The following is a 27,913-nucleotide window of genomic DNA, read 5'->3' on the forward strand; positions in this document are numbered from 1 at the left end:
AGATTCCCTTATATTTATTGGATATAATTTAAATGCCTCTTTAGATATATGTCATATAAGCTGTATATCGCAGATGTCACCCACTTGATTTTGTCCCACTGTTTCAAAGCTTCAAGTTTCTGATTTTAGCCTGTGATATCTTGATTTTTAAACTAGACACCACAAGCAAGTCTAAGGTTAACTTGACTGAGGAACTGAAGGGCACCACACACTCAAACTCATACAATTTACACTAAATGGTAGCATCTTTTACTAAATATACATGATACCATATTAAAAGAGACTTGAAAGTGGTCGTTCAATTCAGAAACTCATCAGGAAAGCATTTATTAGGGTCATAGGTGAAGTGAGTAAAATATTCTCTATTACTGGATCCTTTTGGACTGGCTTCATGTGTTAAAATGTTTTTTGGGGGGGGGTTTGTTTGCCATCTAAAGCCACATTTTTTAAAGGAACTGTTTAAAGGAGGTTTGAGAATCGGTTTTGTGAGATATCGCAAAGAACTAACCTGAACCTTCTCTTCCAAACACAAATGATGTAATCTCAGCTCTCTTCAAGTGTAACAACATCAGTAAAACAATCAGAGTATGTGCTCTGTGATAATGGCAACTTAAGTGAAACAGAATTTCAACAGAGCTTTTCCAGAGATGTATTTCTGGGTAAACAAAAGTGCAACAAATTAGTTTCTCATATCAGGATTTTATCTGGATGTGACTCTTGGCATGACAAATAAGCCCAATGATTTTAATTAGATGTGTGAACTTTGCTGTTTCTGGCACATTGGTTGCCAACAACTTTTTAAGATTTTGCTGCCAAAGAACTTCTTATTACCTTAACAAATCACATTAACAATATTTTTTTAGCAGGAAGTGGAATGCAGAATACAGGTAATCAGCCTCAAAAATAGCTTAAAAGTGACCCTTTTTCATATTTTTTTCTCACATTCTGTGTTACCAAATTAAATTGCTGGCTGCAAAGATGAACGCTTTCGCATGTAAAAGGACAAAAAAGAAAAACTTCCATTACATATTTCCTGTGTCCAGGAACACTTTATGAAGCACACCTGGCCATAGGTGTCCTTCCTCCTCCGCAGTGCTGGATGACATTTGCAGTGACAGAAGTGTTTGGTCTGTGGTCTCAGTCTCTCTCGCTCTCTCTCAATACACACACACACACACATACACACAAACTACCCATATGGCAACAGAGCCACTCAGTCGCAGCTCTTATCTTTGAAAACTACTCAAGTCTGCACATCGAAAATACCTGCTGCCACTGCCTTTGATTCCCAGGGAAGACAGGCAGACACGTGCGTGTGAGTGAGACAGCCTCAGAGACATGTAGGAATGAGGCGAGTGCGAGTCTGTGCATGATTGCCACAGTGGGGAGTATGTCATCCAGTGTGTGTACAGTTGTTAGAATTGTGCAAGCTGCTGGGACGTGTATGTGTACACGCGTACATGTACGTGCATGCTTGCGTGTGTGTGTGTGTGCGTACCAGATTCGTGACAAGCCAACTGTGACAGGCTCTAATAGCTCTCAAACACATCCGTCTGAACACACTGCTGCTCATTGTGTGTGTTTTCTCTGTTTTATCTCTGGCTCTGTTATCACTGCAAGTCTTCTCCTCCACTGCCAACACCACCGGAGCGAGACAGATTGAGGAGGAAGTTGGCCGGGAAATGGCATCGATGGAAAGTTCTGCTCTGTGGTGAAACTCTGTGCCTAGACCTTTCTGCAAACATAAAGTACCCGCTTTACAGTCTGACAGCAGAATTGAGCTGGCTAATGAATTGAGGAGGTCTGTTACAGCGAAAAAGGCTCATGGCATATACATATATACATATTAGCCTCTCATTTTTATACACTTTAAAGATTGTCAACGTATAAACTCAGAGACATAGGCCAAATGTGCAAGTAGCTTATTACAACAGGTAGTTACTTTTCCCTTGCAACAGCATGTAGTGGAGACAGTAATTAGCATAACATAGCATCCATGTAGGAAGGTAGTCAGGGTGGATTAATGAGTTGTTGTCAAAGCATGTTTGCAATTTGTTTCCAGTTTTAAACTGAAAGCCAGCATTTAACCATGACCACTTCTACTAAAAAAACACAAAGGCAAAGCATTTAACCCAAACCTTGACATCTGATGTGATTTCAAAAAACATCACCTCATAGCCTTTTGTGGTTGTCAGATTTTACCTTAAACACGAGTCATTAGTCTTAATGGGTTTTCCATCCACTTGCTAGAAATAAGTCTGGGCTCGAGGAGTCAGAATTGGGAAAACTTTTCTGAACTCATAAAGATGCCACAGGGACAATCCAGTGTCTAAATGTCAAACAATCTCAATATACTGGATTCAAAACTTCTAAAAGTAGTTATACTGAAATATACAGCATTACTTCTTAAAGTTGCCTTAAAAGTATGCACGACTTTTAACAGAGACAGAGAATACTAAAAGAATCAATACCTTCACTGTCAGAAATTTTTTAAAAAAAAGAAAAGTGGTACTTTATAAGACTTGATAAATTGATAAAAGGAATTTAGTCTTACATTTCTTACCTGCAAAATATACAAACAAATATATAAGACATAAAATCTTCACCTTGCAACATACAGAAGCAAAATATATTCAGTTATTCAAATCCTTCATGTCCACCGACACAAATCATATCTATAACAGTTCCATTTCCCTCTTAATTCTCCCACGTGCACATGTCAGTTTTGTCCTGCAGCCGCACATCATTTGTAATTATGTAAAACAGTCCGTTCTCATTGCATGGAGGAAAGCAATTTTTCTATGCAAATGGTTAAATTCCCTGTGAGGGCCACCAGTGGAAGCATGCTTATAAACGTGCTAATGATGAATGACAGCGGGTGATATTGGGGTCACCGCACGTGCGACACTGATGAAAATGATAAACTAAATGCCAGAAGTGTCCTCACAACGAGTGAACTGGGTAAAAGAGATGGGACATGGTGGCGCATTTATTATCCAATTGGGTGAAGCAATAATGAAGAAAGATCAGAGTGATTTGAATCATTTATTTTTTCTTTCATTTTGAATAATTTTCTCTGACTTTGTTTGAGATAATAGTACAAATCCTACACAGTAAATACACAGAGCACTGCATGCTGAAATTGTGTGTAAACCACTTGACCTGGACTCATTCACCTTTTAAGATTTCCATCAGTAAAAAGAGAAACTCTTGGTTGTCCCAACCCTGAATGTCAGGGTAATGACTTCAGCAGGGGTTCAGCTTAAAGCAGTCTGGTCATGCTTCTCTGACCTCACAAATAATGTTTGTTCAAACTTAATACGATTTATAAAATAATTTTAATTGTGAAAGTGCAGGATTTAATTTTATGGAACCAAATTCCATCATCTTTGTTGTATCATTATGGTCCAGTGAATATTCTTTCACTATTAGTCACATAGTGGTCAGAAAATTAGCATATTTTAGTGCAATGGATATAGCTAGCTGCTTTTTTAAGGCACAGGGATATAGGTTATAGGATTTAGGTTTAATTTCCAATGCAAGGAGCAACAAAAAATGATTGGGGGACGCAACATATAACAGGCTCTGTGGCGCAATGGATAGCGCATTGGACTTCTAGTGATTCACTTCAGATGTAATTCAAAGGCTGTGGGTTCGAGTCCCACCAGAGTCACTATTTAACTGAGGGGCCTACCTGAGGTTCTATCTATAACACAATTACATGACCTATAATTAGGAAAGAAAAGTCACAGTTTTTCCTTTTGTTTTCTACTGTACCTTTTCTGTTTTGATTACAGAGCGTCCACATACTAATGGATGAACCATTACAGAAACATAAAAAATATTTTGGTAATTACTAATACAGTTACTGTAGCATGAGCCATTGAGTGGTGGTCTAACAAATTTGTTAAGTGTTCAGTTTTGTGACAAGTTAATGCATTAAATTGCACTTTACGCAAGGCTTTAGGGGACAAAATCAAACACAAGCTTAAAGACAGACATTTAACATTGTTACATGCCAGTAGTCTTATAGCATTACATACTGCAAAGGACTGAAGTCTATTGGATTATTCTGCATGTGGATAAAAAACTGCATGTGGATAAATTTTATGAGACCAGCTTGAAATTCACAGTTTCCTTAAATCATAAAAAAAAAATACTCAAACTAAGTTTTACATTTATAAGATGGATTAATATCTTCTTACTAATATTACCTTTTTATTAGATTTTCTTAAAGTCTGAATTTGTGAAACAATGTTCTGTCCATGGTCTTTTGAAAATATAAGATAATTATGTTCTAGCTCCTGGATATGTTGTGTTTGAGTTCCGTTGAGTTTGCTGTTTATAAGTCTTATTTCTATTATGCGAGTGCCCCTTTCGTATCCAGTCTCTCCCAATCTTGTCTCTGTGTTTTGTTATCCTTTCAGTCTCTCCAGTCTGTCATGTCTCATTGTCTGTTTACCCCCAGTACTATTATCAACTTAGTAGTTTGAGTAGTGTTAGTTTGAGTAGTGTTAGTTTGAGTAGTGTTAGTTTGAGTCTCAGTATTTATTTGTGTGTGTGTTACTTCCTGTTTTATTTTGATACTCTCTTGGTCTTGCATGTTATGTTCAGTTTTGCTTCCCCTGTCATGTCAGTCAGATTCTGCTCAGCTGTGCATCCAGGTGTGTCCACTCTGCCCTAATCTCCTCCTGTGTAAATACCATCTGTGTCTCCCTCTGTTCTCTGTCATGTCATCCACTTGAACTGTGTGTTTTGCTTGCATTAGTTTCCTTGTAGTTTTCAAGCTTCCTAGTTTGTAGTTTTTACCTCGCTAGAGTTTTTGTATTTCTTTATTTTTTGTGTTTATAACTTAAAGCAATAAAGTTGCCTCTCTTAGTTTACCCATGTCTCTATCTGGCAATTTGGTCCTGCCTTGCCTGTACATGACAGGAACACTAAATCTTGGTCTCACAGGAAGCCCTGAAACATTGGTCACAGTACCCAGAGGTCAAGTCATCATGGGCAGTTAGAAAAGTTATGTGACCTTTATAAAGGTACTTAACCCCAGTGAGTCAGTGGCAGACGCCTGTTAGTGTGGGCAGCTGCTAGGTGGCAAATTTTACAGCTGTGTTTTTATGCTTGAGATTTATTTTATGTGGCATCAATAAACCCAATGAAAGAAAAACCAGTTAAAACTGTGTTGAAACACTGAAAATGTGTGTGATTGCAATTCGCAGTGAACCGCTGAGAGGAGTCATTCTGTCCACAACATCTCCTATTGATTACTAAACATAGGATATGCAACTGCATACTGCTCAGAGACTAATGTACAGACAGGGACAAAATATTTGTGAACTTGAGTAAGCTCTTTCTGAGTTGTTCTTGCAGGAAGAACAAGAGTTGCCCATTAACAGACTGACAGTGTCACTGCCAACAACGGCTCTGTGGTTTTACAAATCTGGTTGATGATTTTGAATAGCGACATGACTGCTCGCTTTGAGCGCAGACATGGATCCTCATTCGCTACCAGCAGAATGAATGACAACATTTTTACTTGAGGCGTTGTGGGGACTGATAGCCACAGTGGCATGCTCAGGCATCTTGTTTCGATGTTAAATAAAGTGGTCTACTCAGAGTCTCAACGTATAATGCTGCAGTCTGAGGGGAAAAACAGTCGAGGCAATTATATTTCTGTCCCTGTTTCACTTCTATTGAAAAGTTTCCACAGTAATTTATTTGCTGAATAAGTTCCATGACCTCTCAGGCCTCTAAAAACCTGTTTAAATTCCCCATTGTACAATTTCAAATATGCCTATGTGACAAAAGGAAAATAAACATTCATTTTCTCAGTCCTGAAAACTTAATTTTTACAGCAGTAGCAACAATTGACAAGATGGTAATAAAAAATAATGACAACTTTACAACAATTTTTCAGGGCTTCCTAAACTTCCAGTGCATCAAGGACCAAAATTCAGCAGAAAAAGGAAATGTGCATTAGTTAATTACAGTACCAATGCATCATCTACTCTAAAATGATAATTTATATATTTTTAATAATATAATTTTTCAGGCTTCTTGTTATTTTTGTATAAACTCCAACAATGAAGTAATCAGAACTGTAGAATAAAATGCACAACTTCTAAACTTTTGACTAGACTAGAATTTTTTCAACTTACCTTTTTTTAGTATTTAATGCTGTTCAAGACACGGTCAGATCAAACCAGACACCCGTAAAGAACAGACTGTGTTATGCAGAGTTATGCAGACTAGCAAAACAGCAACATTCAGTATAGCAACATTATCAATGCAAACTGATTTACTTTCATCTTGATATAACTAATTATATTTTTCTAAATTATAAAGAAATTTACAAAAACAGATTTTTTTATAAAATAGAATAATATTTATTGCCAATCCATCCATTTATCCTTTTTTTTTCACCCAAAATCAGACTGCATGATGATGGGCAAAGCAGTAATTCACGGTATTCCAGACATCCTTCCTGATCCCACATTCTAGTTCCTCTTGGGCATCCTAGGGCATTCCCAGCTTGATGAGATATAATGTCTCCAGCAAGTTCTGGGTCTGCCCAGTGATCTCCTCCCAGCTGGATGTGCTTGGAAAACCTCCAAAGAGATGCACGCAAGAAGCATCCTGATTAGACGCCTGAACCACCTCAGTTGACTCCTGGAGCATCACAATGAAGCAGCGGCTTTGCTCTTAGCACCATCCAGGAGTCTGAGGTCCAGCCACCATTCATGATTACCCAGATTGTATGGCCATAAGTCTAACTGAAAAAATGATGGTTTAAAGGGTTTTGATTCTTCCTTGTTGAAAAATTGCTACCTAATTACAGAGGAGGGGTTAGCATCCCTCTGATCCTGGGAAATAGCCACTGGTATAGTCTCCAAGGGTAAATCGGTTCCAGGTGAGGGGACAGACTAAGAAAAAAATCTCTCAATAATTCACAATTCACAGTTTGAGAACCTTGCTGGGTAGCAGGAAGAAATAACCTCCACTGCCATGTAGGCCCATGGGTTGGATACTATGCAGCCTGGGTGGCAGCCAGGTGGTGTCTTTAACAAACTAAGCTTTTAAACACATCTGCATAGAGGGAAGAAAATGGCACAAGATGGAGTAGTTTATATAGACACTCTGCAACACTGGTTGCTTCTGTGACTGGTCAGAATGTGTGTTGATTTGAACTGTGTACTATCTCCTTTCCTTTTCATAAAGGACGGTTCAGTGTATCCCGTGTGGTAATGCAGGAACCAATGAAGTATCTTTCCTTTGTATTTGGAGAATTCGAACAGCTCTTACTGTGCCACGGACACACAGTACCTCTGGATGATTTCACTCACTCATTCCTAAGCAAAACTGACTTTTCAAAATGCAATGAAGGCGATGCATAAAGGTGGAGACACAGTGGATATGAACTGACAGGACAAATGATGAAAAATGCCATAAACCAAACCATGACATCTTGGGAATCCATCATAAGCAATGCTACAGCACAACAAGCATGTGCTGTTCGGGGCTGTATGATGGAGACAATAGCTGGCTCATCTATCTCACATCAATCCCCAACAAAGTCCCCCCATTATCAGTTTTCTTATCTGCTTATCTGACTGGTTGTGAGGAGCCGGAGTCTAACTCTGATGATATCGACTGAGAGGTTGCCAGTTTGTCACAGACAGACAAGTAGTCGTTCTCTGACATTAACACGTATAGTGAATTCATAATCACCAGTCAACCCAACTGGGGCAGTATTCACTGATACCAAAAATCTTTTGGATCTATAGAGCTGGCAGCACATGAATGGAGGTCTCAGGATATTTATGGCATTATTCATTAAACTGTGTGTTCTATTACATACTCTGAATTAGGGTAATAACCTTTAATTCTTATTACAACAATAGCCCTTATTTATCACATAAGATACACTTGGTGTTACTTGGTGTTCAGGATTGAGATCAGTTCAGATTTTGGCAGAATTATGAACAAAAGTCAAAGAAATCAATTCAATAATTAATTAATCAATGAATCTTAATCACTAGTTCTTTTACCCATATAAAACTTTAAAATGTCCACATTATGAGTGGGTCAAAGATCTTGGGGTTCAGGCAAACAAGTGAGGGACGTTCTTTCCTAACCTTTTATTTAACGGCAACAACACTTTTTATTACTTTTGGACAATGGAGATGATCTTCTCCATTCAGTTGCTCCCTTTAGGGGTCACCATATCATCTCACAATATCCCTGGCATCCACGCCAACATTCTCACATGTCCTCCTCCATTATATCTACAAATCTTCTCTCTGATCTTCCTCCAGCATCCTCTGTGTTTGTCCAGATCATCTCAGCCTTTCCTCATATGCCTTTATGTCTCCACCCACTCCACTCTGTCACCAGTGCAAACAGGAAGGGGCTCAGAGCTGATTCCTGATCTACTCCCATCTCTAGCTTGAATACACCTGGCACTGATCTATTGTGGTCACCAATGTTCCCTCTAAGCTGCACGCGTGCGCAATTGCGCACTGCTGGCATGGTCTCTGCGCACAGAAAATCTGCGTTGGGCACAAATTTTTTTTAAAATTAAAACTTTAACAATTCTGTTTTGCAGTGTTAGTCAGTAAGTGACTGGCTGGGATTAGAAAGATGCCACCTTATCCCATAGTCCAGCCAATAATGTAAACAATTCACATTCGTATATACGCAGCTAATCAATGCTGTTGACAGGCTATGACAGCCTCCTTATGTGCCAACACCGGTGTTTTAGCTAGCAAAGCGGCGTGGCTGATGTGGAGTGAAGCCACGTTAATGACAGCGTGTACAACCATTGGAGATGTGAGCAGGACAGACGGAACAATTGACAGAAAAAATAAAAAGTGTACTTTATACCAGTTTTTAAATTGTGTTGATCGGCCACGTAAAACCAGAGTTATGATAAAAATATATGCAATGTTTGGTTTTCTTCCTGAATATTATCGTTGTTTATATTTACTGCGGGAAGAAACAGTAAAAACTGCGTTTTATAAGGAAAACGCTCGAAAGCACTCTCCACCTGTGAGCAAAAACAACACAAAAAAACCACCATTTCCTATTGGTGGAAAAATGTACCATGTTGACCAATCAAAAAATGATATGGCAACATGGCATTTAGTTGTTTAGGAAGGGGGGAAGTTTTAGGAGTGACGATGTGAGAGATTTGCGACGTTTAGCGCAAGTCTTGTGTAGTTAGTGTGTAGTGTAGTCAATAGTTTTGTTGTGTGTGTCAGAACAATGAGGCGACTACTGAGTGTTACAGGTGCTACAGGAGTGATACATCTCCTGTTGTCAGGCCTGCAGGTATCAGGCTGTTGTTCTCCTTTATCTCATAGTGGACAGAAACTATTTATTGGAGTGGCACAAATAATTTGTGTGGCATCAAATTTGATGCAGAACAGCTGATTGTTCTGTTGTTTGCATAACTCAGTTACTTTTTTGAAGTAGTAACTATATAATTAATTGCCCAACATTGGTCATTATTTACTGTACTTTGCAGACAGAGAGTTACAGGACTCTCTCCCAGACCACAGACTCAGACTCATAATACAAGTCAGAGCTTTATTAAAAAAAAAAGAAGAAGAAGAAGAAGAAAGAAAGCTGTGTTTTCAAAATTGGAGTTCAAGTTATTTTTACTTCCAATAGTGTTAACATGCTACACCGGTCATGAACAAGATTTCTTTAGATTTTCATTGTAAGTGGGCTAAAGCAGTTAATTAAAAGTAGTTAACATAAATGTAAATGCTGTAATTTGATTATTTTAATAAACCATGTAACTTGGATCGATTTGATGCTGGCGTGACCACAGTGCACACGTCTGCTGTTCCTCACAGTGGTCCAAGGAACTGCTCAGGGAGTTTGTGTGTTCGCTCAGACACATGAAAAATTAGAGGGAACATTGGTGGTCACCCAGGACACATGCGGAGAAACATTTCTAATTCCCTGTGTGAACAAATATACTTAGAGCTGTTCTCGTGTTAATGTTGATTCAAAATACATGGTAATACTATGTGTGAACAGGCCCTTTGTAGCTACTATCAGGCAAACCAAATCTCAGGGACTAAAATGTGTGCACATGTATTCAAACCCCAAGGTGTCTACAGTAGAAGTTGCCATCTATGAAAAGAAAAACTTAGACGGTCGAAATCTACTCATATGACTCACTATTGAGAGAAAAGCAGCATCTTGCTAAATCGATTTCCCTACTTCCTACTCTCTAAGTCAACACTGCAAGAAAGCAACACAAGCTTATGTACTGAGAACGTTTTTTCCCCCACAATCAATAGCAAGCTGCTGTTTCACCTGAATAAGCACTCAAAAAGCTGATCATCCACCCAGCTTCTTATAAGGAGATGCTAGATGAATAATAATGCCAAGTGACGATGACTCTGAATGAAAAATGCGATTCATTTTGGCGTCAAAATGTCTTTGTAACGAGAGATTGTCAACATGAAGGAGATGAGGTTAAAAACAGCTGGACAGGTATTAGGCTTAAAAACAGCTGCACAAAAAACTTATGTTTGAAGGAGTGACAGCGGTTCTTCCACAGTGCTAAGAAAGAAACAGTTAACTGCAGGCATGCAATGAATCAGATGATAAAGGGTGATTTTAAATTGCTCCCTTGATCAAGTGAAAAAAAAGGTGCTTACACTGGGATTTTTTAAAGGTCATGACAGATCAAATATTTGCTTTTGTAGCTTAACTTTTGATTAAAGAGTGCACAGTTTGCATACACACGTCTCCCACAAAATGTCATTATATTATATTTATTTATGAGTGTGACAAAAATCTATGTCAGGGGTGTCAAACTCAAATACACAGTGGGCCAAAATTCAAAACTGGACCAAAGTCGCGGGCTAACATTAATATTTATCGAAAAAAAAAAATCTTCCTCCAGATATAAGAATGAATCTTTTCTTATGGACTCAAACAAGTTTTGCTGAAAAACTGAATATGGAACAAGCAAAGTTTAATACTAAACAATATATATATTAGCTGTATAATACCAGTAGGCCAGCTCCAATAGTAATTTTGTATGGCTTTGTGGGCCAAATGTAATTAGGCTGCGGGCCAAATTTGGCCCGCGGGCCAGAGTTTGACACCTATGATCTATGTTAACCCTATAAACCCTGAAATAATGTCCAGAACATTTAGATTTTAAATTTAGATATAATTTTGCATATGTGAGTGTAATTTTGTATAATCTTTGTTATATCTGGCATTTTTTGGCAGTTTATTGCTCACAGTTTACCTTAAATAAACAAATGGAGGTTGGGGTTAAAAAAGATACACTTGGTGTTACTGGGTTCTAAAGAAAATCCTGCCTTTTAACCAGAAAACTGGAGATCAGGTCTCAAATGCATATATTTCATTCATTTTCACTCGTTGGCTAACTGTGCCAGAAACGCTCGGTCAAGTTTAGCGAGAAATGTGTAGCTGAGCACAATAGTTTTAAAAGTTAAACCATTTGTGAACTTTGAATGACAGGTCAGTTTTGCCTTTAATTTCCCTTTTTCATTCAAACCAAAGTTAGCAGCTTTTTAATAATATGGCTAATTACAACTTTAATTTGCTAGCCAAACTAGTTGAATGTTAGCTAGTTTGGCTACCTAACGTCCAAGCTAACTCCTTGACTCTGTGGTCACTATAATGCTGCTGCTACTACAACAACTACTTTTACCGATAATAATAATCAAGTGATGGACAAAATACCACACTTCACATGAACTTTTTCATACCTTTTTGCAGAAATATATGTTTTTCTTTTTGTGCAGTGTCAAGCAATATAAACCCACTGCAAAAAAGTTGCACCTTCTCGTATATTAGGTGTTAGTGTTGCTCAAATAGCTCACCTGAGGAGAAAAAAATGTAAATGCTGAATGTCAGCCTTGAACGCCATCCACTGCAGGACATCACTTTGTGTGCACACACCTAAGGTACCTGATTTAAAATGCAGCTGCTGTTAGCAACTCTATAAAACACGTTTTACTGCTCACCCCGATGGTAAAAGTTATTGTGTATAATTATGTCAGAAAAGGATAAAAAGAGACCACAGTCACAAGTCGGGATTGCATTACAATACTGCATCGACAACTAGACTTTATTCACAAGTTGTTTACACCAATAGAACAAAATATCTTCTGTTGTGTTTTGGGGTTTATGTACAGTTTTAATGCAACAGACCAGCCATCTATTCATACTTGATGGTGAGTGAGAAAGAAAGAACAGCAGCAGGGAAACTGATTGAGTATCAACATTGCAAAATAAACAAATAAAAATAAAAGCCCATTATAATAAGCTTGATTCAAATATAGTAGAATAAGATCATTTAAAGTGAATGCCAGTTCACTTAATTCCACATTTTTATAATATACCTGACAGTATCCTAAAAAAGAGAGAAACAGAATCTCATTTCACATTGAACACATTATTAAAAGCAGCTTTTCTCGTAGCACGTTTCAATTTTGTGATGGAAAAATGTAGACCAGCTTGCTGCAGTGTTACATCATATTGTTACTGCACCCGTTTCAGCCCGCTTTAACTATGATCTGCACAGTTTAGAGAAGATAATCCTTGGCTTTTGTACTTTAAGGTCCTTAGAGCATCTTGTTTAATAAAAAGTCTAACACAAAGTTAATAGATACATCAGCAGTTGGCTGGTTGCTTGCAGAGGTTTGTAAAGGTCATTTTGAGGCAAGGAGAACATTACAGCACACATTTGTTGAATAGTCATGCATTAGCAGCATAGTGTATGCAATTCATGTCATCGGTGAGTTATAAACAGAAGTAGAATTAACTGAATGAAACATTTCAAACTGTCAACCAATTGATTTTGCACGAGCTGGTTTCCCAAAGCCATCTTTAATAATCAGTGTCTTAACTTCAGGCTATTTAGTAGTGGTTTTTGTCTAGCTAAAACTGAAAATGAGCTGACAATCCCAGGACATTCTGTTCAGAAGCCAGCAAAAATAATGATCTCTGAACTTGTCTGTAACTGGTGGTGGGGCCTTTTCTTGAGAGGCGTGATACTGAAATAAACCTACATACATGGGCTAAAACATAAAAAACAAGAGTTAATGCTGACTGTGCTCTTTTTATTTACAGCAGTACATAAAACATGTTAATTTTAGAATGGTGTTGGGAAAACCAGGTGAGGCGTGTCACTGCAAACTAATTTCCATTGCAATACAGATTTCACTACTGTACATGTACAAATCATCCATTAATGCTACATTAAGAACCTACTATTCAGAAGCAGAGCTATTCCTTTTGGCATGACAATACTTGTCAGAAACATTACCATTTAAAATGACTCCACTCCAGCATTTTGAACTTATAGTTATTTGAAGTAGGTACTTGTGAGAGGACTATCACAAACTTTTGGCCGAACAGAAACTTCCTGCTCCGGCAGAATGTTCTTCAATGTTTATCGCAGCGGTTTTCATTTAGCACAGGCACAGCTAATCTTTAATCCGCAGGTTAATCCACTAGAATGAGGCCATTTTAAAATGAAGCATTACCCCTTATCCTCGTGGCTTTTACCAGTCCATCTACTGAATGTTTCGTTTTTTTTGTTAAGGCAGACATGAGTGTAACTTCACTGACAAGCCACAACAATGTTTTTCCACAAGAAAGAACAATTCAGGTAGAAGAAACACAAAATTGCTTCAACAAAGATGAAGCAAAATCATTTGACCGTATTTCCAGTATTAGCACGTTTTTTTGTTCAACTAAGACAGTTACCGATAATGTGTAAATTTTTGGGTTTCCCCGCTTACTTTTACAAAAGCAAGGCTTCGTGGGAGATGGAATCCCTCGTGTTTTGCCTAATATCTACCATACTGACCAGCACTAAGTGCTGATGAGTTACAGCATACTGTGACACACTAGCATACTGCATCAAAACTTATCAAAAAGCATAGCATTAACTATCAGACACAATATGTGATGATCTGCGTCACAAATGCACCCACTCAGAGACCAATCAGTGGCATCAATTCAGTAAAACTCTCAGGTTTGGCAACTGGCCACATTGAACATTGCCGAGAAAATCAGAATCAGATATACGATTACATTTTGAGCCATCTTATTTTGATCATTGCCAGCTGATGCCAGTGAGATCAATGTTCATCTACAAACAAAAATTATGATAATTAGACACTTAACAGAATACAGATGAATTTGAAAAATCGATTAAAAGGCGTTTAAATGCGGCAAAATGTTACTTTGGAAAACAGGCTGCTTGGATCATCACAACAGAAGGAAGGTCTGTCTATGTACAGGATAGTTTCAATGGTTTCCTGGCACAACGTTGACTGAGATCGAATGGGAGATGTTAAGAAGTGCAAGGAACGGCTGCACATGGAAGGGAAAGGGGGTCACAAGGAGGAAAGACGAGACATGCGGAAATGAGAAAACGGGATAAAAGATGAGAAAAAACAACTGATGACAAGATAGGGTGAGAAATAGGAAATTTGACTGCAGGAAATAATAGAAGCGATAAATGGTAAAAACATGGGTAAATATTAGACATGAAAAGGGCATTGGAGTAGCAAGGAGTGTGAAAACAAAATGAAAGTAGAACACAATCGAGAGAGGAGTAAAATGAAGAAGGAGTGGAGAAAAAGAAGAAAGGCAGACAGGAAAACACAGATTAAGTGAAGTGTCAGAAGGAGGAGAAACAAGAGACGGAAATGACAGATGAGAAGCACGAGAGGGGAAAGAACATAAATAACAGGGTAAAAAATTTAGGAGACGGGAGAAAGACAAAATAGGAAACAATATAGGAGAAGATCCTTGGGATGAGGAGTAGAGGAGGTGTTGTTTTCTACTGTGGAAGAGCTTTCAGGATGGCATTCACCTCCTCAGCAACGGCTGTCAATGCAAATTCAAACTGATCCTGCAGACAGACAAAAAAGAGAAAGAAAGTTAAAAGTTTATACATGCAAGAACAAAAAGATTACTAAGTGTTTGATTTCAGCAATACATGCTACTTTGCATTTACCCTTCAAAAATCCTTAATATTGCATCAGTTTGCGGAGATTATGATGCTGAACAAAATGTGGAAGTACCCAACTTTTATTTCCCACAGACCTTTTTGTCTGTGATCATAGAAAAGCCTGTGAAAAAAATCCCACTGGCTTTGTGGCAAAGGGACACTCTAGCTTCATGGCCGTGAAGTTTAGATGGCCATGCTTATCTTATGTTAGGGAACTGTTATGTTGTTTTGAAATACTTATTTATACTCTTACGTGATCAAAACATGGTTGACCTATGAGTACTTTATCCTCACAGTAAGAAGTAGATTAAAGGCACAAACAGCAGATCAAATTCAGAAATGAAATCAGAGTGCTGAGGCTGGGTCTCCTGACCACAAAGGGAATCAATGTGTGAGGAGTGCAGGGAGAGTGCTGTGACAGCAGTTCAGTCAGGATACATGCTTTAATAAAACCTGGATCAATACCATGGATGTTTTACACACATCCTGGGTTTCCTTTCTAATTAAGTTCACAGATCAGCCGGTAATTGTTTCCAGACCAGCCGGAGTCATTCAGTGTACAGTGTGATGACGATATACTTGGTTGTAGGTCTCTGAGGCAGTGAACAAATGTAATTTAGAATATGAGTCTTTTTAATAATTTGTTTGAGGACTTTTTTCCCCAAAAAATACTTACAAAACTTTATTCCCTTTATTCCGTAAACACTTAACCAAAATGGAATAGAACCACCTTTTTTGCAAATTCTTATTCTCAATCATTCACTTCATATAACCAGAAAGCCTCCACTACAAGTTCTGATTAGGACAACCTGGGACAGGTTATCATCACCTATTTGAACTCTATACATATTCCTCTGTGATTTGACCTGATTTTCCCATAATCCCTTTCAGAAATCGATTCATCTCAGCTGAAGCAGTGGAGCCAGTCCCCAAAACTCTCAAATCTAGTCTCTCTCACAATAGGGCATAGAGATTATCATCTCAGCAAAGACTTTTAGACAAAGTGAAGTTTTGATGGGAGTGTGATCGATTGTTAGAAAGACAGTTCTGGGGCATTAAGGCGATCTAAGAATGTCAAGTTGACATTTTGAGTTTACCATGGCAATCCTTCGTGTAACCTTTCTACCCAAATTCATGTGACAGCACAGATGGATTGTTCGTTTTTTTTTTTTTTTATAGAGACGCTGAGAATGACCTTACTTACATTTTATGCTGATGGGAAAAAAGTAGCCTTCCACAGTAGCAACCGTAAATGCAATTACTGCAAATCAGCCTGTATATGCAAAACATTCTCACTGTCATTCTCGGATACTTAGGACTTCTTGGCGTCACATTTTAATCCTCCTTTGGTTTCGATTTCCAACATGCAGCATAACGGAGCTGGTCATGTTGTAGATTAGCATCTTGATGGGTCACACAGTGGAGCAGATCTAAGTCTCTGGGTTTTCTGTGTCATGTGGGATCATTTTTTTTTTTGATCTTACTAACCATTTCCTTTTTCTTCTCTCATTCATTCTTGTTAGGTTTAGGTTTGATTAAGTAACAGAAAATACTACATACTTGTATATAAAATACTACATGTATAAAAGGTTTGTTTACTTTTCATTAGAAACAGTACAAATAACCATAAAAGGAACACACTGTTCAAAGTGTGTTGCATAGGTTCATGGTGAACATCTTTCATGGATGCACCAAGATTTGAAACAGCAAAATATTATATTGTCTGACTCATTCCAATGTAGCTGAAGCGAGATCCATCCATAGCTATCACAGCTTATTATATTCCCCCATGTAATTTGACTGCTGGTACAAAAGCAAAATAATACAGACAAATCTGAGAAAAGCTTTAAATGTTTTTTGATACTTTAATGTTCCTGATGATGCACTGTGTGAGAAGTGCTGTTCATGCACTAGTGTGCAGTCACCACCATACATTTTAAATCTAATAAATATATATATTTTTCTGCTCATATACATCTTGTTCCTTGATAAATGTTGGCGAAGGTCCTTTCTCCTTCAAGGACCTGCACTTTTATTTATATTTGAGGATTTGTTGAAGTTTGTGAAATTACTTTAAGCAGGATTTTTAAATGTAAAAACAAAAAAAGTCATCTGTTCACACTGTTCCATAAATCAAACAAAATCTGCACAAACAAACAGGATTCAGGTGTGTGTTACCTTAGTCTGAACCATTCCTGGCCTCTGGTCCCGCAGGTGCTCCAGAGTCGCTGCAATATCAATCTCCTTGGCACCTGCCACACACACACACACACACACACACACACACACACACACACACACACACACACACACACACACACACACAAAATGATGTTGGATTGTGTTCAAGGCACCACCAAGATAATCCAGCTAACATCACTCAATCTGGTCTTTTAAACCAACTCCCATTAGAACAGCAAAGGCGATTACATTCATCCTCTTAGCACAAACACACACACACTCTGACTCTAGAAAACAGTGTTGGTCTTTAGTTGAAATGAAAAAAAGATGAAGAGGCCAAAGGAGCTGGTGCAGAGGACTTTGTGAGGGAAATCACAGGAACACATGTTTGCTACATTTTCTAAAGAAACCTGAGTCAATCTGAAAGCTCCTTGTTAGTCTTTGGTTGCTCTTAGCCTTTCATGAAGGTTGCCCACCAGAGCTCTATCAGCCACTGCCAAAAGCTGACGTGTGTTTGTCTGTGTGTGTATTGCCCGTCAGTCTGTCTGTATGCCAGACTGGGATAATGTCCCACAGCTGACAAAAGTGTGGCTGGCTGCAGTCAGCTCAATGACCTCAGGCCAAATGCTGGTCAGATTACCTGACACTGTGATACATTACAAACATATTATAATCCTTTTGGAGTCAAACACAAGGAGGCATATACGTATCTGACGTGTATAATCTTATGTGACCATAATTGAAAAACTGGATTTCTCCATTTTCAGCACTTAAGCCTTGATAAGCCAATTCTAGCCTTTATAGACAAAAGTCTTTCACGTCTTTGAAAAGTAACCATAAAAACGACAGTTTGAATGTTTTCTTTTTAAATTTGTCTTAATAGTGTTTTTAGTTAAGCACTATTTAGACCAGCTACTTGGAATTGATTGGATCAATACATAATACAATATTACAATTAACAAGACTATTTAAAAAATGGTTTGCTTCTGTTTCTCAGTGTGGAAATGGACAAAACTATGGGGTCACAACTTTTAATCCTTCAGTTCAAGTGTTTTCAGTCCCACTGCCACAGGTGAACAAAATCAAGCCATACAAATGTTTGTGAAAAAAACTGGTTGTTTTAAAGAGCAATCCAAGGGTAACAGCAATCTACTGGTGCAACACGTCAGTTTGTGCACTTTCTCCCTCCTAGATATTGCACAAACAACTAAGTTTTACTACAGTGACTGCTACTATTAAAGTGACAGACAACATCAAGTTAATGCATAAAAGTTGCCAGTGCTTTGCAGAGTTTGAAAACCTTCTCTGACATCAACAACAGCACAAAGATTGTGTTCCCAGAGCTTCAATGGGATGGGTTTCCATGGCCGAGCAGCTGCTGCAGGCGTGCTTATTGTCCACAAACTGCATTATATGAAGTTTCTAGAATTTCTTTTTTATCGCCACTATTAACATTTTTTGCTGTTATTTATGATTTTTATTTTTTCTGTCTTTCCAAAATACATCACTAAGGTTACGTTTACCTTTAAATGCAATAATCTTCCTCAGTATATCAAATACTTGAGTACTACTACTAATAGTTTCAGCTTGTATGACCCATCTGCTACTCAGTTTTACTTAATATTGCTGTTGGACTGTGTGGCATGAAAATTGTGTAAAATGTGGGATGAAAACAAACAACGGTAAGAAGAATCCATTCAGAAGCCCAGATAATACTTTGTAAAAATGCTAGCATTGTAATTATTTTTGCTGATGAATTAACAAATAACAAAAGACATTCATGGAATTGCTCTTAATGCACTTATCAAAAAAAAAAAAAAAACCCAAAAGGATATTAAGACATTTTTTTTCCAGAAAAATCTCTATTATATGTTAATGTAGCTTTTTAAATACCATTTCTGTAACAAATGAAGTGTAAGCTACTTTTAAAAGACTCATTGTACTTATAACGGTCTTACGCCCGCCCTGTGATGTCAATGGAGCATAACCAAAAATTGCAGGTACCCATGCATTATTTGAGAAAAGAAGCAAAGAGACATAAAACACAAGAGATGATTCATAAAGTCAGAGGGAAAAATAGATGTTAAGGGGGGGAGGAAGACATGTCGCAGAAATAGAGAAATTGTTCTGGGAGAGAAAAGGGACAAGAGAGAGAGAGGTGGGAGCAACAATTAAATTCAGAAAGAACAAAAGACAGAAAAAACATTTAATTTGTTTTCTGTCCTTCCGTTTCTCTCCCCCACCTTCTCCTCCTCTATCCAAATTCTGAGGAAACAAAAAGCGCAAGAATTACTTTTTTCATGTTGTGACACATAATAACACTCCTTTTTCTTGCCTGCATGAAGAGGAAAATGAATGGTGGGAGAACCGCTCATTCACACCATTTTCTCTTTCTGTTTCACAGGTTTTGTGAGCTTTTTTCCCCCCTTTTCACAACACAATAGACTCCCTTCTAGCCAGAAAAGCTGCAGCAGACTACTCACTGCTTTAGTTTTTCTTTTTTGAGAGGAAGGACTTAACAAACCAAGGGCTATTGTGCAGATTCTGATAAAACTCAAAATGGACGGTATTAAGAAAAAATGCCTAATTCGGGCTTTCCCTTGAAGGAGATGGTGGAAGCATGAAAAAAGCGGGAGTAGTATAAAAACCTCTGCCTCATTTTGAGATTCCCTCTTCTGTAAGACCGCTTTGGGGTGGAGGTCGAGGAGTAGGACTTAGGAGGGTAGAGGGGGGTGTGCTATAGATGAGGAGAAGGAGGAGAGAAAGCCTGGAAAAAAAAGAAAGAGAAAGAAAGACACGCAGCCCTTGAGGAGGCCACGAAAACCCCAAAGCCGAGGGCTGGGTTGACCAGCTGGACCTGAAGAAAAAAAATGCAGAAAGAAATGGTGCAATGCTGAAAAGCTCTCTGGTATTCACTGTGTTTTGATAGATTCTTAAGATGAAGAGAAAGGTGATGGGTGGTGGTTAGAAACAGGAGAGAAGTGAGGGCGCATTTTGGAAAAGTTGAAGGGAAAAAAAACGTGAGAACCACCTCAACCCTGCTACATCGCTATAATTCTTGAGGAAATTTGCAATTCCTTGGGAAAAAAACTGTTGGCATCTATTAGGAAAGAGGGGGAGGAAGAGGAGGGAGTGTGAAGGAAACTGGGGTTATTCTGTCTCTGAGAGGATGGAAGAAGAGGAGGAGGCAGTGAGAAATGCCTTTGATCAGGATGGAGAAAACCTGCAAACCCAAAGGCTTTAAGGTTCTCAGGACAAAAAAGGAGGAAAGTAGAGCTGAGAAAGTGATGTACGAGAGGGAAACTAGATTTTTCAGGTATTTCGTTTTAAAAACAAACCTATATTATCGTCTTTTCAACAGGGCACTTTAAGCCTAGACTTTACAATCATCTATTTAATCCTTAAGCACTTGCATACATACAGTGGCTTAAACTGAGGAAGACAAATCTTTTAATCTACAGACATCAGCCAGGTCAAATCTTTTAAAACTTTATTTGAGATGATACATTTTTGTAGATGATTGTTACTTTTCACTGTTACAAAGCAATGGCAGCACCTTTAATTTTATACATTAGTATTTGTTGCCTGTGATTTTGTATAATTTAGTTAGTTAATTTTGGTAATGAGCACGTTTCCAGTTTAACTAATTGTAGACACACGTACAATGCTGAGCTGTAAAATGAGGATAAGTAGGGGATAAGTACATCATAAAGAAATAGCATAAGCAAAACTCCTAATTAAAGCTGCAATAACTGATTTAATTATAACTTCATAGCAAAACTAATGTATGAGCATTAGCTCTGTCTTGGTCTCAACCAAATTCGGAGGAAAATATCTGCTTGCTACAACTGAAACTTTGCCTTTTTGTTATGCAGTTATCTGTGTGATGAATACAGAGAGTAAACCAAAGAGGTTACAACCATTGGCTGGAAGACCAAAGCACTAAACTCATGAGTTAATACTCTGTTTGGCCTTTTTAGGCACCCGTTTCATGTTAATCTTTTCCAGATGAATAACTTTAACTACCCTGCACATTAAAATTTCATTTTATGCACTGTAGTTTATGAAAATCTAACATGTTAGAAGACGATCATGTGGTTTGTATATGGGATATAAACACCTAGGATATGGTAAAGCAGTACTACAGTATGTATACTGGAATAAAAAAATATAAGTACTCAAGTGAACATACCTCAAATTTGTCCCAAAAAGATAAAGTATGGAGCAAAGAAATTTATCTTTTAAAATGAGGAATTTAAAGATAATAGTGACAGACTGGTCGGTTGGCACAGCTCAGACCAAGTGAGAGTCGTCTACCTTTGCTTCTGCTGATTTTCATGTTTTACCTTGAGAGATTACACGCTCCTGTATGAGTTCAGCAGATTTCACAACTCCCCCAGTTTATGAAACATCTTCAGAGGCAATAAAATAAAGTAAAAACATAAAGTGCTGTCAAAATCCTATTTTTCTGCCAACATAAACACTCTACCTAACACAGATTTCACACCGTTCTATCAATGGTGAAATCCACTTTGATCCTCACAATAAAACCTCTCTAGCATTTCCTGACCACGGTCCGATTACATCACTCAAAGAAAAGATGATTTTCTTTTGAAAAAGATAAAAAAAAAAATTTGTTTATTAATATCTCAGTGAGGACGGGGAGGGTTAGACCTCGTTTTAGAATGGGCCTTTATCAGGCTTATTCACAAAGTGGAGCAAACAAACATGAAGAGCCTTAATAAACGTGAAGCTTTACCAGCTTGAAACAGCTGGGTGATGAACGGACGTGATGATACTTTCATGTAGGAGACTATGGTTCTACTCCTGTTTGTGCTCATCATTAATTTTTTATTTTTTAATTTGGTTTTCAATTATTTTTAAGATGTGCTGCAACAAAAAACATTTTCAATCTCAATTGCTAATTTGCTTTTTATAACAAATTAATGAAGAATGTGTGTTTTTTTTTTTAATGACTCATGCTTTTACAATTTATCAGGGGTTAAGGCTAGAAATTATTAAAAGCTTTGAGTCACTTTCGGTGACAGGTAGGCGTCGCCTAAATACTGTACCTGTCTGTTAGGCTTCACCTGGCCTGGTTCAAGTGTCGACTGTGTTTGTGCAGCTGCATTTTTAAGTATGTTTTTTAGCAGCATCTGTGTGATGCATTCACACAATGCATGGATGCACCTTGCATTCCAAGCTAGTTAGCTTGGAAAGGTCAAAGGTCACAAAGCTAAAGTTGAGATCAGTCCACATAGCTATGGTAATCCATTATATAAAGACTAATAATAATAGAATAAAAATGAAATTAAGTTGTATTTAAGTTGTAAAATCTAATGGCAGCAAAGGACAACTTTTTGCATGTTTCACATTCTCATATATATTTTCAGCGTAGTGTTAATGGAAACTTTTGACCCACAGCTAATGTGTTAATTCGATGTCAAACAGGAAAATGCTCATTGCTCTAATTTGCTGCCACAGTAGCCTCGGCTACACTTCAGATCATTTGAAATCTCCTCCTTTACTTAGCAAAGAAAAGAAAACAGTTTTCATTAGTTTTCCTCTTCTGATATCCATGTACTCTCCCTGCTGTCTGTCAAAAAATATATTTTGTTTAAAAATATCCAAGGCAAAAGTTACTTGTTATGAGATGAATTCATTTCATGTTGCTTCAATAGCCAATTAGGTTTTTATAGACAAGTTTGGAATGGGAAGGATTTGGGAAGGAGATAAAAGGACACGGAGGACTTTCCCCCTCACATCCACCAACTCCCACCCATTCCTCCCTGGCCCCTTGGTGCTTGGGAAGGGCCCCAGCACAGTGTGACAGCCTGGGAAACGGCCACTGAAGCCCAAACTGACCCTTTGATCTAGAATTAAAGACCCAGGAGCTCGTTCTGCTACAGCAGCACCACCACAGGACAAACACACACTTACAAAGAAAGATACGCACACATACACACAAATGTCCAATCAGTGGAAACAGTGGATTGATCACCTTCTGTCTTTACATCGTGTGACCGAAACATGAGGAATCAATTTTTAGAAAGACTTTACTGACACACACTAAACATCTGCCTTATTAACATTATCTACCTTTTCAAAGTTGTTCTAACATGAAGCCACACTCAATTAGAGACTTTTAATTTGAAAGACGTGAAGAGACTAGACAGATGTGCGATTAGAGGCTCAGGCTTATAAACAAATCGAACCACATGAATGGAGGAAGTAAAAGGAAGTTGGTTTGTTAAACAAATCAAAATATTTTGTAAATAAAATACAATCAACGTGAACTTCAGTAAAGGAGACTTCACTTAACATGATATCAAGAACCATCACTGCCCCTTAAAATATTCAGTCTCTTACATAATTACTCGCTGTGCTATTATATCATACTGTAATTATAGTAATTATCAAGCACTTATAATGTGCTTAAAATGCACTGGCTGTGAGTCCCTGATGGCACTTCAAATAAACAATTCATGGTCAGTTCAGGTTAATTACCAACAGCCTGCACACTAATTTTACGTCTCCACTTCTTTTTAGCTCGTTTCTGTCACCATGTCATGAAAATCACACTTGCTCTCTGTCTGGATTTTACTGAGTTTAACTGTGTTTTGTTGGCGAGACAGGAGAAAAACAAGCTGCAGCATGGTGCCAGAGCAGCGGAGCATCCACTGAGATAATGAAACAGATATTCATTTGCAGTAATTAAGCAAAAGCTAATAAAAAATAACTAATAATATATTTTAAAAATCAGCTTGTTTTCTCTGGCTCAGAGGCAGAAAGTAAGAGTGATCGAGTGTGCTAATGGAAAATGTCATTGTTCGTAGCTACTCATCGCTGTAATGATCTAATTAAATGTCATTATTTTCAATGCAATCATCCAACTTTGCAAAAAGCAATAACTTTGATGATAGCGGGAATAATTTGACAGCCGTGCTTTTTATTTCTCCAGTCAGAACAGGTAGGGCCGGCAAACTGAGCACCTTCTCCACACTGGCGAAAAGGAAGGGCGAGGCGGGATAGGGAACACCTACCTTTAGCCATCTTGTTGAGGACCATGTCGATCAGGATGTAGGTCCCAGTTCTTCCAGCACCATCACTGCTCAGGTGGATGAGAGAGAGAGTAGGATATGAGGGAGAGAGGGAAAAAGGGAGAATGCAAGAGGATGAGAGACAGACGGAGAAGCATTAATTAAATTTGTCTGATAACGTCATATCGTCGCTTATCGCCAATTAAGCAATTTTCTAATTCCTGTCACTTGATGTTTTTAATTATACTTCTACATTAATTTCCATAATGTTCATTTACATCATTACTCTGTTGCTATGTGATGTCATACGTATATGGATGTGGAAAATGCACAAAGTGTAACATTAATACGAGTGAATAAAATGAATAAAAATCTTTTACAGGTACACTAAATGTTCCTGTTAATGCCCAAAAAGCAATACTGCATTATATCAGTTATGTACTGAATTAGGTAAAAATGTGAGCGGCTGAGTGTGAGAGCTGATTAGAGATAATTACACAGCGCATTATCACGATCAGCTCTTCCACCGTGTCGACTTCTTCAAGTTCAGACAAGGAGGACTAAATGTTCTTTCAGTGTCTCATACAATTTTAAATAACATCATATAACCAAGGAAAAAATATTACACTGAAATGTTTATAGCATAAGATCACTTGGCAGGACTGCTGGCAAGCTTGCAAAGCCGAGTAACACCTTCAGGTTTACAGTTGCTATATTTATTTTGTATCCTCTGCCATGTTCATGTTATTGTCTTTCTTTGTTTTTCCTCTGGAGTGAAGACAGACGCGACCCAACTCCAGTGTTAAGCGAGCGAGCATCAATCAGAAAGATTTAATACGTCGAGGTTTACGAGTCTTCTAATGCCATTTCAGGGGGATAAGCAACTTCAAACGTGTACAATTATAGAAACGAGAGACTGAGAGGTTCTTTTTAAAACATCAAAAATGTAAACCTGTTTTTAGAGACATAGGAGCAAATGTATGTTTGTCTATTCTGAAATAAACAAACTGAACACAGTGTGCAGAAACTGAATTACGCTCTGCTTTGTATGTGGAGGGAATATTTTCAATCCAAGATTTATTTCAAGTGTTGAAAATTGATGTCTGCACCCCTACCAGTCTATTTCATGCGCTGGTGTGTGCACGTGTATGTGTGTGTGTGTATGTGTGTGTGTGTGCATGCTGGCATGGGTCCATACTTTCTGAATATTTCATTTTCACTGGGACCTTTGTTATTTTCTGCAGTAATTGAGAAGTGCCACTGCAGCCTGCGAGTGTGTATGTGCCTATTCTACAGAGATACTCTGATCTTACACACTAGATTTGCGCGTGTTCATGTGTGTGTTATACAGGTTATTACGGTGTGATTATAGCTCTATCGTATCACTGCACCTTGCCAGGATCATTACAAAGTGATCAAAGATATGTGATGTGTGTGTGTGTGTGTGTGTGTGTGTGTCAGCACACGCCTGAGGGCTGTGAGTAAACATGTCAAGATGTCTGCTGCCTTCTCTGACTCTGTTTAAAGTGATAGACATGGAAAGAGGCAAGGAGGAAGGGAAAGAGAAAGATGAAATAGACAAATACACAGTGGATGGAAAAAAGAGAGAACGCTGCTGTGTGATTATTGAATTTCTGCATCTGCGCTCTTCAGTGTGCTCACTCCTCACTCTGACTGCTTCACTCTGCCCTCTGCATGCATTACAGTGATAAATGGCTGTGCACAGTTGGCTTTGACAAAATCATTTGGAGGCTCTAAGTGAAAGTCTCTACAGCATGAACATCAAAGTTTATCAGTCTCTATATTATCACAGCCTTAGATATGTTTGGCTGTTTGAGTTTAGGAATGTACTTGGACCGGTCCAAATCGAGGTTAGAATATTGTCTTCATAAGCATCTAAATGCATTTGAAGCGCATTAATCACTGGAAAACTTCACTGCCACTCAAACCTTACCACCCAGAAAATATCCAGCATAAAAAGCGTCAGCTCTCCAACTGTAAGAAATATGGATTCCCCAGCTTTCCACCCAGATTTTCTCCTCCTGCTGAATAGATGATCCGCTTTAACACTTGCTTTTATTAAAACTTTCGGCATCTCTGAAGAACATTTTTAATTTGTGGTACCTCTAAAAGCTGGCATTACAGAAACTCTCAAAATGAGTACATAATCAATGCAAACTTCACTTTGATCTTTTTATCATGATCTCTTTTTATAAAGGCACTTTTCTAAATACACAGAGTGCTTCACACTGGGAAACAAACCCATAACATGCAGATTTTAATAAAGCAGAGAAATGTTTATCATTTGCTTGTCAGTTTCAAAAACTGGAAGTTCAAAAAACGCAATATTTCCTTTCCTTTCATTGAGTTCCTGTTTCTCTTTATTCTTTATTCCACTATTTTATTCTAGTTGCTTCCGTACACTTTTTGGCACTTAACTACTCCCTCAGTTTTCAGCCGATTTTCTCCGTTCAAACTCTAAACTGTTCTGCTCTTTCTGCTAATGTGCGCTATGACTTTTGGTGTTTATTACTATTATACTTTTTAAAATATTACACTTTTTTCCTTTAATTTGTCCCATTGAAATGAATGGGAAACTTCCACAATTCTGCTAAAACTTGCTTGTCTTTGAAACTTAACTACTTCCTCATACTTTCACCTAGAAACTCCATTCAAACTTTAAAACGTTCTCAAATGATTGGGCTATTCCTGTGTGATTCAGCTTTTTCATATCTGTTACCGTTTTCATTTAATGCCTCTTTAAATTTTCAGTTGCAGCTTTGTGATTTTTCAGAAAATACATGTGTTGCTATGGTTGCTATGCAATTAACTCAGAGTGGACAGTGAAACTTTTTCTCTTCATGTCCGAACAACTTCTTGCTACTCGCTCAATTTCCACTCAACTTCCACAAATTATACATCAAAACGTAGGTATTTTTGCTGGCTTTCAGAAAATGTCACTATCACTGTTGTGGAAGTTACAGATTTTTATCAAATCGCCTCAGAGCAACACAATGTCTGAAAACTCTCCATAGAAAGTGAATGGGGACTTTGTTCAAAATCACAGCTGGAACTCTCTAATGAGAGGCATTTTCAAATCGTCATATCTCCTTAACAAAGCAAAGTTAAGACATGAGGCTTGTGCCAATTCATCTAAAGACAGTGCTGACACTCAAGGTCGAAGCAGTTTTTACAGTCATCTTACCGTTGAGCCATAAATTACGTTTGTTTGAGGGGTGGAAATCTGTCCTCCTCTCATTTTTCAAACTCCGAAAATGAAGCCGTTTCTTCTCTCGTCATATCTCCGCGACTGAGATACAAAGAGCTATGGAAATCGCAGTCAAAGTACACCAAAGTCCGCTGATTCACCCAGTACAAGAATTATGATTCTATCCCACCTAGTTTTTGAGTTACACGACGTTTTGTAACTCCAAAAAACGGCGATTTTCGCCTCTCACCGCGATCTAATTCTGACTGCTCATCACCCTGTTTTTCAAGGCGCCCGCTCTCTTTCCCAGTGGCGCGATTGGTAATGAAACGGATCTTCAGACCGAAGGTCGTGGGTTCGATTCCACCTTGGCCCACATGTTTTTTTCACTACAAATTGATACACCATCACAGACCTGTAATTCATATTGATAATTTATTACAATTCTGCAAAGTTTTA

The 27,913-nt window shown here is 38.0% G+C and overlaps 1 protein-coding gene and 1 non-coding gene across 3 annotated transcripts in view; one reads left to right on the top strand and one right to left on the bottom strand.

Moving 5' to 3' along the window:
* The first annotated feature begins 3,581 nt into the window (after window positions 1–3,581).
* trnar-ucu (transfer RNA arginine (anticodon UCU)) lies at window positions 3,582–3,673 on the top strand. Its single transcript is given in 2 exon segments — window positions 3,582–3,618; window positions 3,638–3,673. It is a non-coding gene; the product is annotated as a tRNA-Arg (tRNA).
* Window positions 3,674–12,089: 8,416 nt separating this feature from the next.
* LOC146368110 (receptor-type tyrosine-protein phosphatase N2-like) overlaps window positions 12,090–27,913 on the bottom strand; it is a 217,722-nt gene continuing 201,898 nt past the window's right edge. For both annotated transcript variants that reach the window (XM_084911857.1, XM_084911856.1), the window contains exons 21-23: window positions 24,250–24,314; window positions 17,204–17,277; window positions 12,090–14,926 (exon numbers count right to left, since the gene is read on the bottom strand). In XM_084911857.1, the coding sequence (XP_084767983.1) occupies window positions 14,855–14,926; window positions 17,204–17,277; window positions 24,250–24,314 (211 nt within the window). In that variant the 3' untranslated portion in view covers window positions 12,090–14,854. The remainder of the gene's footprint in view (window positions 14,927–17,203; window positions 17,278–24,249; window positions 24,315–27,913) is intronic.

This window comes from Perissodus microlepis, chromosome 18, assembly GCF_051167445.1.
Source record: "Perissodus microlepis isolate ML-2025 ecotype Zambia chromosome 18, ASM5116744v1, whole genome shotgun sequence".
Classification (NCBI taxonomy): domain Eukaryota; kingdom Metazoa; phylum Chordata; class Actinopteri; order Cichliformes; family Cichlidae; genus Perissodus; species Perissodus microlepis.